This window comes from Pyxicephalus adspersus, chromosome 4 (genome assembly GCF_032062135.1).
Source record: "Pyxicephalus adspersus chromosome 4, UCB_Pads_2.0, whole genome shotgun sequence".
Lineage (NCBI taxonomy): Eukaryota > Metazoa > Chordata > Amphibia > Anura > Pyxicephalidae > Pyxicephalus > Pyxicephalus adspersus.
The window spans coordinates 64,855,027-64,868,774 of record NC_092861.1 but is presented as its reverse complement, the minus strand read 5'-3'; the positions used below and the strand labels follow the sequence as shown (position 1 = coordinate 64,868,774).

The 13,748-nt window shown below is 35.3% G+C and overlaps 1 protein-coding gene across 1 annotated transcript in view; it reads right to left on the bottom strand.

The window, feature by feature from the left end:
* PRIM2 (DNA primase subunit 2) overlaps positions 1-13,477 on the bottom strand; it is a 58,180-nt gene extending 44,703 nt beyond the window's left edge. The window contains exons 1-4 of the mRNA XM_072408467.1: positions 13,286-13,477; positions 11,648-11,751; positions 9,678-9,769; positions 7,139-7,259 (exon numbers count right to left, since the gene is read on the bottom strand). Coding sequence (XP_072264568.1) covers positions 7,139-7,259; positions 9,678-9,769; positions 11,648-11,751; positions 13,286-13,445 — 477 coding nt within the window. The 5' untranslated portion in view covers positions 13,446-13,477. The remainder of the gene's footprint in view (positions 1-7,138; positions 7,260-9,677; positions 9,770-11,647; positions 11,752-13,285) is intronic.
* Between the last annotated feature and the right edge of the window lie 271 nt (positions 13,478-13,748).

Below are 13,748 nucleotides of genomic sequence, written 5' to 3'. Positions count from 1 at the left end.
TTTTTTTTCCCCACAGAGCAAGCTTTTCCCTCTTTCTAACAGACTCTGCTGGATAATTATTCTGTAACACATTTATATTTGCCTTTTTGAATAGATTGCCATTTACTATTTAACCTTCACTATTTCATTTTTTTAAATAATTTTTATTGACACAAAAATAGAAGTTACAGAATATAAAACACAAATGCATACATACATAATGAACCACATAAATACACATTGTACATAATACGCAAAGAAAAAACATGAACAGGTCACAAGGAAGTGTTGGCGCCGAAACATTTCCTGTCACATTTATATATTTTACATTTGTAAACAAAAACAAAAAACATAAAAAACAAAATAACTAGGGGGGTAAAGAGCCTTATAACATTCATGTCTGTACCAGTAAGTGCTACTATTTGATTATTTTAATTTAAAGAAATAGACTTAGGAAAATAAACGCAACATATACCAAAGTTCACCAAAAGAACACAAAATGTACATCACTCGTCTGTGCTTTGGGAAAATCTATCCAACACACCCAACAAAGACTGAATCCAAAACAGTAAACATCTGAGAAGAAAAGAGCAGAATTGCACCTCAAATTATATTTAGTATTTGCTTCATAAATTGAACTGCAAACAGAACTTTTCACTTTCACAGAATTTGGTTGTTCATGACAAACAAACAGGAGTTAGGGTGATAACATATGGGCATTTTTCTTCCTATGATAAATACAATGATTAGAAAAAGACAAAGGTCCCTTCTAGGATTTTAGGTGAAAAAAGTGACAGCTAAAAGTTTAGTAATCATTTACTGTGTGCTTTTAGAGACATTTCTATAACAGGCGGTTTAGTTAGTAAATGGCTGGGAAGAGCAATATCTCCCCCTGCTGACTACAAAAAAAAAAGCAGGGAAGATAAACTTCATTTTCCTAATTGTAAAAATACAAGTAATTCCATAATGTATTACTTTATTATCCCAAGGTGGTGAAGAGAATGAACTCTGGTAACAAATATCAGTTTTCCAGATCTGGAACTGAAACCTCTTTTTTACATACAGGATTTTCTGTTGAATGGAGGATCCAGGAAGAATCTGCCGGCTAAAGGATTCCTAGACCTGATCTTTCAATACTTTTTAAAGAGAAATGTTTTTTTGGCACACAAAAGCCACTATATTTTACATACTTGTTACTAACATACTTGTAAGTAACATAGATAAACGGAGAGAAAAAAAAAATAAGTTTTGTCCCAAATCCACATTGTTTCATGGGATTTTAGGGATTATGTGGTAAATAAAGTTTTACTGAGAACAGGTACTACTGAATATAAATGAAGGACATTTTACATATTAGTTTCGTCCCAAAACCACATTACTAAAATAAAGTTCTACTACCTGTAAATTAAGTAGGTAGTCTTTTTCTCTTTTTTCCTTGCTTCGATTTATCCTAAGGGTTTGGCATCACTATATTAAATTTATAATATTTTGGGAACAACACACCAACCAATAGTTACTCTAAGCTATAGACCCAGATTGCTTTGTAGTGCTTTGTTTCCCCAAAAAACCCAAAGTAATCCTTTACATACAGTTTTTGTGTAAATCTATTTGAATACTAAATGAATAGAACAGTAATCAAAATGTTTAAAGCAAGGCATAGGCAGCAGAAAAGCGCCACTGCAATTGCCAACCTTAACTGAGCTGTTGTCCTCCTCTGGTGCCTGCTGCTTTACCTAAATCTTTGTAATTATACTATTGTACACAAAAAGTTTACATTATAAAGTTTGAATGAGGATTGGATTACCATTAGCCATGTTACTACACATATGTAGTTATAGGAAGTCACATACATCCCAAAACTCAGGGTAATCTCATAGATAGTACTTATTGTGTTGTCCTCTGGCCTCCTTTCTGCTAATTCTTGTTTCATTCTCAAGTAGTTAAAATATATATTGCAGTGAAAGATTTGCAATACTTCCCATTATATGCTGCAGCAGGTATACTAGACATTACAATGTACTTATTTAGGTGAGAGTAGTTTTTTAGATTTCTTTGAAAAGGTGAATAAAAGTACACTACATAAGAGTAATCCACAGCACTAATAATAGTATATTGATCTGAATTTCATAGAGTAAGATCTAAATCTGAGCTTTAGCTTAAGCTCAATAAAACTGTCTGACGGTTCCTGACGATGTCAAAGAGTACTGTACAGTTCAGGGTATTGATTTTTACTGTGTTCAAAGACTTTCCTCTTATAACACCCGATTGTCATTAAGCTTGCAGTCAACCTTTGTCATAAGGAAATCCTATTGGTGATTTTGTAAGAAATCATAATTCAACACACAAACATACACACTGGTCACTTTATTAGGTACATCTTTTGAACTGCTGCTTAACGCAAATGTCCGATTATCAACTCACAAGGCAGCAACTCAATGCATGTATACATTGTTAGGACGACCTGCTGGTTTAAATTGAGCACCTGAAAGGTGATTTATATGATTGAGTGTGACATTGTTATTGGCGTCACACAGGTTAGTCTGAATATTTCAGAAGCTGATGAGTTGCTCCGATTTTCACCCACTACCATGTCTAGGGTTTACACAAAATGGACCCCCCCCCAAAAAAAAAGGTTCCAGTGGCGCATTTATCTGGGAGAACATGATTTGTTGAAGTCTGTGGTCATAGGAAAAAGGCCAGACTGTTGAGCCAATACAAAAAGGCAGCAATAACTCAAAATAACCACTGAGGTATGAATCTTTAAATCTACATCATGCCAAACATTGAAGCAGATGGGCTACAGCAGTAGACCACCACACTAGGTGCCATTCTTGTCATATAAGAACAGGTCTGATAAGTCTTTAATTCTGCTCCAACTCTCGGAGTGTAAGGTCAGAAAATTATGGGATAAACAACATGAAAGTATAGTTTATTGTACAAGGTAGGGAGGTGTGAAATTAGAAGTATGTATGTTTTTGTTGTTTTCACTTGTTAACTTTTCGGAGTTTTTTTTTTTTACATGATTCCATAAAGTCAAGCAGAAAATCAGGACCATCATTTGAGGTAGAAAAGAATGTAGTCATCTAGTATGTAGGAACATTTTTAACAGACAGATGTAAGAATAAAGCACAGTGCATAGTTGTAGTTCTACTAATTTGAAGCTCAGCTAAACTATTATACAACCTGACATTCACACAATTGTAATCTGGATTATGTACATTACAAAAAGTGTTTTCATTTTATTTCAGATATAATGTGTTTAAGTTCATTTGAGTGTAAATAAGTGTAATGATATAGGTGTAGGTGAGTGCTGTGGCCTGATTTGCGTTCAGGTGTCCTGTCAGCACTCATACCATTACCATGCTACCATTCAGGGCTGAACTTTATCATTTTGCACACCACCTAATACTAGGAAGTTAGTTAAGTTCCCAGCGTTCAGTGCAGGGCTAAAGCTTATTTGTATAGTGCGGTGTTGTATGTATGTTTGCAACAGTGCAGGACTATGTGTATGTTTGTATTTAATGTAAAGAATATGCTAGTTAGTATAACATTTTATATTTATAATTTAGTGAAAGCGGCACACCATTCACAATGGCAAAAAGTCTGTCAAACATGATAAAGTCTGCTGTTTATGAGCACTTTACATTATCAAGTGATGGGAAACATTACGTGTGCCAATGTATTCTTGATGATGATGGTAAAAAAAATGTGATGCAAAAATTAGCAGTTTCAGTGAGTAACAGAAAAAAAAAACCTACAAGAGCATCAAATTTGAAAAGACACTTCCAGTGTTTTTATCCTAAAGTGTTAGAAGTTGTGAATGCAAAATATATTAATGAAAATATTCCATCTACTTCTGGGATAAAAAATGTTCAGAAATCTACTGGAGACCAAATACAACTAAGAAGATTCTAAATCTCACAAAGTTACCAAAACAATGACACCAGAAACATTCAAAAACCACATTATTGAAATGGTAGTAAAGAATAGTGTACCACTATCCTTTTCACAGCCAGCTTAAATGAAGAAATGGCAAAAAAACTTGGCGTTTCTCTGGAAAGAGAAGGTATAAAGAAACTTGTAATTGAAGAGGCCAAATGCAAAAAAGAAGAACTATGAAAAGGTCTGAAGGGACATTTTGTCTTCATAAAAATGGATGCATGAACACATCACAGAGTCAATTTCTTGGGAGTAAAGGACACCCAGGCACATCACACCAGTGACTATCTTCAGAAGTTAGTGGAGGATGTTCTAGAAGATTTTTAGAAGAACGTGACAGACAGATATTAGAGGAAGACAGTTCTGCAAGTGTTGTAGAAAGTGAGAGCGAAAAGAATAGTGACATTTTGGATAACATTGTTAAAGTAGCATCTAAGCGTACTGGTATTCAACATATGCATTGTGCTGTTTATACTCTGCAACTTGCAATTGGAGATGGATTGAAAGATCGTCATGCAGCTACTCTAATTGGCAAATAACTGTTGCAGCCAGGGCCCCTAAAACAGATGCCATTTTGAAAAGACGTGCAGGAAAAGGAGCCATTTTGGATCAAACAAGCTGGGGAAGCACTTATTTGATAGTAAAGCATTTGCCTGAACTAAAAGACTTTCTTGAAGAGCTGGACAATGAAAATGTTTTATTAACTGAAGTTTTAACACTTGGTAAATTCTTCTTGAAATGGAAGAGCTTGATATATTGCCTTAACAAAAGTGAAGGGTTAATAGCTGATGGCATTGTATCTTCAATGAAAAAAGAACTGGATAAAGAACTCTTACTGGATAATCAAGCTGCTATTTATGTTGATCCAATGAGCCAAATTTTGTTGAGCGACGACCAGACTGATATTGCAAAAAAAAAAAAAAATAAATAAAACGCCCTCTATGATGTAACAGTTTGTATGAAGGGATTACTACCTGAAACATCACCACTGGTTGAAGCTATAAGCACTGGCAACTTAGGATCATCCTCTTCAAATGAAGAATTAGACTTTGATTCCTACTTGGACAAAATGGAACTTTCAACAATAAAGCGACATGGCATATGCGTGAAAGATAAACATCCAGAAAATGTCCAAATAAAGAGATTCCAGCAGGAGATTTTTAAAGAATTGAAGTAGAAAAGTATGAACGCTCATCAAAACTGACTGTAGAAGAAGCCATCCTTGTTTATCCCGAGATTATTAGTGATGTGGCTTAGAACCGTAACAGCAATGCCTGCCACCCACCCAACGCTAGATCTATACTATCAAAGACTATTTTCAGCTCTATAAATAATCAAGTCAGATTTAAGAGTTTCTTTGAAAGGGGATCTGGCAGAAGCAATTCTGTTTCTGAGAACAACACTACATTGAGTTAGTTTTGGATTGCATTTACCAGCTATTACACTCTACAAACATATACCAAGTTTAATATATAAACTGTTTAAGGTTTTCCAGCTTTTGTTTTTGTTCATGTAGTTAAGCTTTGTTTTTGTTTTAATGCTACCAGTTCATATTTTTAAACTGGTAAAGTTCCTCTTCCTGATTTTTATGCATGCTATGCTACTACTTTTATAGCTACTTGATAAAAACAATAAATAAAAAAAAAAAACCTTATTTTTTTATTTTTCTGTCTTTTGTTTAAACTGGCCAATACAGTACAGCGTCAGCTTCCCAGCTAGTAGTTCTGTGGTTAAATGGCGTATATGTTGCCTTCCTTCAATCAACGGGGAAAATAGATTAGCATAATAAATACAAAGGAGACGGAGTCGAAGGATTTATCTACTGACTCCACAGCCCTGAGCCCAACACTACACATATGCAGAAGGCGGTAAATCCAAAAGACTAAACACCCAACTACAAGTGAAGTAACTTGGTTTATACAGCGCAGTGTGATGAAGAATGCAAAGACCTGAACATTGAGGAGACAAAAAAAGCCTTTCAGCAAACGAGTGGTCTAACATGGGGAGATGATACAGGACAGGATTCAGCAGTGTTCTGAAAAAAAAGGGACCTAGAAGATCTCATAATGCAGATAAGCTACAGGAATAAGAGTGTCCAGATACAAGGAAATGTAATGTTATTTTCCAGGGCAAATAAAAGACAAAATATAGACTTTTCAGAGTACTGCTTAAGCATAAGTAACATTTTAAATATTAGCTATCATAACAAATGTTCACGGTTTAGGTTATCATTGCAAACATAAGCAAATAAGGCAACCTATTCCTAGTTGACTTACCGCAAGATATTCCAGGCCACTGTATTTGAGGAATTCTTGAACCTTTTGCCTTGGTAACTGATTGAAGCGAAACCTGAACAGGTCCATTTCCTGCTGGATAAACCATCGTCTTAGGTCTTCGCTGAAAAAGAAAAAAAATACTGTCACCCTAAGCCTTACCAGTTCTAGCACTGAAGTAATGCCTCCAATATGTAGTTTTACAGGTTAAATCTTGTCCTGTAATTTGTTCTGTTTACAACATGTGATGCTAGAAAACTAAATAAAGAATATATACTCATAAAATTAAAAGGAATAGCCAAGGTGAGAAGTATAAGGAATCATTACATGGCTTACCAGGGTCATGTTATTATGGGGCCAAATAAAAACTGAAGTAAAAACAGAAAAAGTAGTTCTGTGGTTAAATGGCGTATATGTTGCCTTCCTTCAATCAACGGGGAAAATAGATTAGCATAATAAATACAAAGGAGACGGAGTCGAAGGATTTATCTACTGACTCCACAGCCCTGAGCCCAACACTACACATATGCAGAAGGCGGTAAATCCAAAAGACTAAACACCCAACTACAAGTGAAGTAACTTGGTTTATACAGCGCAGTGTGATGAAGAATGCAAAGACCTGAACATTGAGGAGACAAAAAAAGCCTTTCAGCAAAAGAGTGGTCTAACATGGGGAGATGCTACAGGACAGGATTCAGCAGTGTTCTGAAAAAAAAAGGGACCTAGAAGATCTCATAATGCAGATAAGCTACAGGAATAAGAGTGTCCAGATACAAGGAAATGTAATGTTATTTTCCAGGGAAAATAAAAGACAAAATATAGACTTTTCAGAGTACTGCTTAAGCATAAGTAACATTTTAAATATTAGCTATCATAACAAATGTTCACGGTTTAGGTTATCATTGCAAACATAAGCAAATAAGGCAACCTATTCCTAGTTGACTTACCGCAAGATATTCCAGGCCACTGTATTTGAGGAATTCTTGAACCTTTTGCCTTGGTAACTGATTGAAGCGAAACCTGAACAGGTCCATTTCCTGCTGGATAAACCATCGTCTTAGGTCTTCGCTGAAAAAGAAAAAAAATACTGTCACCCTAAGCCTTACCAGTTCTAGCACTGAAGTAATGCCTCCAATATGTAGTTTTACAGGTTAAATCTTGTCCTGTAATTTGTTCTGTTTACAACATGTGATGCTAGAAAACTAAATAAAGAATATATACTCATAAAATTAAAAGGAATAGCCAAGGTGAGAAGTATAAGGAATCATTACATGGCTTACCAGGGTCATGTTATTATGGGGCCAAATAAAAACTGAAGTAAAAACAGAAAATAAAATAGAGATAAAAAAGAGAGAAAAAAAATAGAGAAAAAAAAAAAAACAGATAATAAAAACAAAAATAATACTTTACAGATTTGTAGGATTTCTGGAACTGACATTATGAATTGATCAAAGGACAAGCCTGTAGAAGCCGTTATCACTCAGTGCTCATCCATAACTTTCTAATGCTGCCAAATTCGCAAATTATATAAAATTACCATCATTAAAACACGCACCTTCTATTATTTATGTCCCAAAATACAAACCCCCATATTTATTTTTTTTCATCTATCCAGGGAGAGAAAATATACAGCATTTCCAAACAGAAGTAATGTGATTAATCCATACTCAACACATGCAAACCACACAAGTGCCACCTGGTGACTGAAAAAGGCAATGCAACCACGTCTCTTTTTTTCCTTTAACATTTTAATGTGTTTTGATGTTCAAATTGCAACATATTATACCAGTGTGCATTAATACATTTTCATGTCTGCTAAAAGAAAATTTTAATTTCCTGGAAAAAAAAAAAAAAAAAAAGATAAGTTTTTAGCATGCATATTGATATCTAAGATTGAAGTCTAAAAGCGGTACATTGTTTATGAAAATGTATTTTCCAGTATATTATAATAGTATGAGTATAATAGTTTGAAACACAAAATCAAAACAAACATTTTTTTAAAAAAAATAAATATTATACTCATTATTATATTATAAGTGTAAAATAAATGTTCATGAAAGACAATGTACTGCTTTTACACATGTAAATCCACTGTATTGCATTCAATACAGTTATTTTGTTTTGAATGCAATACAAATAAGATTTGAAATTCCCGCCACGCCCCAAACTGAACGTCCGTACACCAACGTCACCGGGAACTTCCCGGTGACTCATCAGATGCAAGTGACCCTGGCCGGAGAAAGCGAGAAGGCGGTGATCGCGGAGAAGGACCCGGTGGATCAAGTATGGCTCTATTTACTATTGTTTTAGCTACCCCAAGTGTGACTCAGGGCTATCCCTTTCTATATTTTTATTTCTACCCAGAGTCACACTCAGGGTTACTGATTAGGGGGTTAAATTTAAGTCTGTGTTCTCCAAAAAAGGTACACTCGCCCTTCAAATGTTATTCATAAGTAAGAAAAGGTAAAGGTTAATGTAACATAATCAACTTAATTTTCTATGTTTTAAAATACATAATAAATTTGGGTGAAAAATGTAAATCGCATACTATATAAAATGCTGCAGAGAATTTGGATACATTAAATCAAATTAGCCATTTTTTTTTTTTTTGCAACGTAAAGGTGACGCTACAACCAATATAGAAGCCAAAATTTACATCCAAGCAAGTGGATAAAACAAAAAACAAACCTGTTTCGCCTGTTCCTTGCAAAGTATACCAAAGGTATGAATCAATCCAGTGTAAGTGTTCAATTGCTGTGGTTTCCCAAACTACAAACATGTTCCTACAATTTAAACTGTGATGAAAGAATACAAGCATCCTGGCAGCTTTGTAAACCAGACAAGAGCAAGCGAGGATATTTCTTATCAACGGATAGATGCATGGCCGGCTCGTTAAGTGCAAAACCAAGTGGAAATTTGCAGAATTCTGATCCAATTTTACATAAAAACCTCTTTATTGGCAGCAAGGTAAAAATACTAGAAGTGTATTTCAAATAAACTCAACTGTAGTACAACTGTACCTCATTTTTGTATTGCAAGTGCTGCACAGTGCTGTTATTACATGCCTTGTCCTGTATTCTGTAACTGCAAAACCAAGACAAAAAAAAAACCAAAATGTGTGTGTGTTTTTGTGCTCCAATGGGGGGACTTAAAATTGGTGAACATAATTCAATATTTGAACAGTACGTTCCAAAAACTGTGACATGTCTGTACTGTAGTAGTTAACGGACGGGTGTACTTTTTCCATTTTTGGTTGCTTTCCCTGTGCCCATTATTCCCTAAAGCTGGATGTGTTGTAGCCCAAGCTTCAAATTTTTTTTGCTGGGTTAGAAAGAGAATCATACTTCACCTAAGCAAGAATGAGCAGAGTTGGGTCTACATTTAGGATGTGGCCTGAGTAAGGCAATACCAACAGAAGTGAAAAATATAAATGTTCCAGTACTAAAAGAATGTGTCTCAAAGTAAAGAACAGATACCAATACTTACGACTGGCAATAAGCGAGGCGTAGAATAAAATGCGATATATGATCTTTTCTCCGTTCATCATAGACATCATCACTGATATCATTTTGTGGAGGCTAAAAAAATAAAACAAGTCAATTAGTGTACTCCATAGCTTTTAATGTCCTAAATAGCTGCACTCTCAATGTCCTCCTTACAAATTTTCAGGAAAGGCTCTGCCAATACAAGCTACCTGGTGTACACACTCATTTTGTCTTTGCTCTCCAATGACTGGTGCAAAAGGGGATATTTGTACTATATATTATTACTCTATAATCAGTTTTCTTTACAGAATTTTTTAGCAAGGTGGAAGAAAGCTGTAGCTGGGGGTCAAAATTGGATAGGGCAACACATCACAATTTTAGTGCTCCCAGTTGTTTGTGCCATAGGTGTACGCTATAATTGTGGCCACTTTAATTGGACTTGAATGATGAAAAACATATTGCAAATGCTTAGAAATGAATCCAAAGCAATGACAAGCTTTTCCAAATAAAGACAAAGGAGATAGTAAAAGTAGCAATCCACCCTATAAATGATGCATGTAGCATCTGAAAAACATGCAGCAATGCTGCGGTCACCTACCGCATGAGAGAAAGGTGTCAGACTGCCTCTATTCACTGACCACTTTCTCTACACAAAGCCTAAGTGGTTGTCTGATGATTACTGGGTGGCTACTGAAAAATGCCATGTGGTGCACACAGCTACAAGGGAGAACACTGCAGAATCTCTGGAGTTAGAGAGGGTTACTGGGAAATGGTTTTGCTGTTATGTAAATTTGGGCTGTACTGTTTGGCCTGCTTGGCAGCCTAAAATACATGTTTGGGTTGCAAAATAATGTATCTAGTTATAGGATGCGTCTGAAACACTACTATTTATCTCCATGCCCACCTAAAAAATGTTATACAAACAAAATTAAAATAGCACATATATGGAGTAAAATGTTATGAAAGCCCGTCAGCCGCAAAGTTTAGGCAGCTGTATCTTACTGACATAGAAGGTCCAGAATTATTACATCATTTTGTTTTTTGTTTTTTTAATGTTTCAGTACATATTATTTCAACCCTTCATTGCCATATTAAAAACATCAGTATTGCAGAAATAAGTAAAAAGCTGTAAAGGAAGAGGCAGAATGCAGTAATATTTGTTTGGAGGTGTCCAAGGCCTTCTTATGTCTCAGTAACGAATGGGTTCCAATCCCTCCACAGTTCTTGGCCCACTTACTTTTCTGATGTGGTAAAAGAATCCTCCTCTAGCCGCTCTTTCTGCTCCTCCAATGACCTAATAATGACTTCCTCACCGATAACCTCATCACACACACGGTTACAAGACTTTTCTAGAGCTGCCCTGACTCCCTGGAATGGTCTCCCTTGTCCTATTCAGCTTGCTCCTACTTTCTGCTCATTTAAAAGGGCACTTAATACCCATTTTTTTCAGACTTGCCTACCCATCTTCTGTCTTTTGAAACCCTCATTACGCCCCACCACTACGTATCTCTTCTCCTATTGTGTGTTACTTCCCCCACCTCCTAGATTGTAAGCTCTTCCCCTCCTCCCATGTCACTGTCTATTCATCTGTCATTTGCAACCCATATTTAACGTACAGTGCTGCGTAATATGTTGGCTCTATATAAATCCTATTTATTAATAATAATACCTAATAGCAAACAAGCAGAATGTTTACAGCCTTAGCTATGATGCAAAGCCAAAATATTAAAAGATTCCTGGGTCATAAGAATTAGACTAACCTACGTACACATTGCAAGTCAATGAAAGAAGAAATTATGGAATGGAAAACATTGCAAGTAAGCATTATACCGATATAGACCTGGAAATGCATGGAAAAGCAAGGAAGTCCAAATCACATAGGAATAAAAAAGGAAATTAAATCAATGTAAACTTTTGATTATTGTGTATGTTGAACACATAGTTTATCAAGATGTTGTAATTTATACTCACTCTGTATGGAAACTTAAGCTTTCTCAGTTCATTTTCTAGCTTTGTATTGTATTCTACTGAACCCTTCACATAACTAACACCCAGATTCTCTATGGACTTCAGAACTAGAAGAAAGAAAACACAAAAAGTTAACAAAAGCATTACTTGCAATACCATGAAACACTGTTTATTCATATATATATATATATATATATATATATATATATATATATATATATATAATATATATATATATATATACAATGTAATTAAAAAAAATGAATGCAATGCCTTGCAATAGTAATCAGAGACTGAAAAACAAATCCTACACAAAAAAAAAATTGGTTCTTTCTAAAACTGTTTTTAATTTGCTCTTAAACTTTTTTAATTCAACCTTGTTTCATATTAGAAAATATTTAGAGGTATATTTGTAAACAATCTGGCTAATGATTTGAATAAATTAAAGCATTTGTTCTGTGCAAACTGAGATGAGCCAATGTTTTTAATGGTATCAGATAGCCGGGGAGAATGTAACAAGAACTTTACTACATACAAGTAATTAATCCTGTGTAAATGATTATGTCGGGTAATGTTCTTTCATTTATACTATTATAGGTCTGCCGTTGCAGCAGGAAACAAAGCTGCATGTTAGGGGGGACACTATGGTACTAAATGGGCAGTATTATGAATGGCATCTAGTGTATATACATAGGCTTTTTGGCAGGATAATTAGGTAAATGGCACTTGCACTCCTATTGGCTAGTGGTTATAAAAAGAAAACTTTTTTCACTAGATTTATTTACTCCTGTAATTACAAACAATATAGTATTTAAATAGCCGGGTGGAATTTAAACTGGTTTGAGGTCAAAACTTTTGCTTTATTTCAATAATCGAACATGTAGAAATTGAATAATATTCCTAATATTATAAAAAAAGTTATTTTTAGTAGTATTACCAATACAAAACATTTGCCATGTCAAATGTGCAGTTTGATTTTTCTTCGTGTTTTATCATTATGACCCCACAATGACAAAATGAATGATGTGATATTTATAGTGACACCAATGCAGGATTGGTGGTAGAAGGGAGGTATATTTGCCCAAGATTCCTCTCCTATGTGAAGTAGCAGGTGGAAAACTAACCTGCATGGTAATTAATAAAGCAGCACTAAGGGTGGGGTTATAACAGAGCCAGGAACTCAGTCAGGGGCTGTCTGCCTGGGGACACAGGAAGTTGGACTGTGTGAATGAACTCAGACCTGAGTAGAAGGTTGCTGCAAGTTTTGTTTGGAGCTGACAGGGAGAAGCCCTCCAGCTGATAGACAGGAAAGTTTAATGTATAGTAAGTGCCGGACAGGCAAGGTTTTCTTTTTGCTATTTTGTTATTTTATTTTCAACCTTTAATAAACCTGGCTGCAAGCCAGTTTGACACTTATACCTCGGTGTGATATGAGTTGGATGAATCGGACTTGTCCTTTGACCCCAGCAAAGGCGATCCAGAGCTTAACCCCTCGCAATATAAATATTATATATATAAAACCTTACCATTAACCTCCACTTGTGTTAACATAAAAAGGTTCTGCTGCAGTAAGAAATTGTGTACTAAATTTAAAACTTTGACAAACTCCTATCCTGCAAAAAAAAAAAAAAAAACACTTACTTTTAAGTCTCTCAATAGCAAAGGTCTCAAACTCTGAAAGGGAGATATTTTCAGTAGGTGGAACTTGGTAAAATTGTAGACTGAATGGGTAATGTTCTCCTTTCCTATCTCCAGTTAATCTGGGGTTTAGCTTCAAATTCCGACCCCTGGAGAACTGCATGGTCAAATGAGGGAGCCAATGGAATAACAAACCTGCAATAAAAAAAAAAGGTAAATTCAGATATTTAGTTTTTTCACAAAGCATTGTAGTTTCCTTAAAGGCCATAAATTACGAGGGGGCGCTGAGTTCCTGGCTTTGCCCCCTTCCAGATGAAATAGAAAATTGAGTGTGGGGGCATATGACAGCCTAATATCTTAGTATGTAACTGTGCAAATATCGGGTCTTTGCGATCCTTAAAACTAATTTTCTTTTAGTGAGAAGCTGTGATGGCAGAGGCACAAGCAAGTTTCACATCTTTGGAGT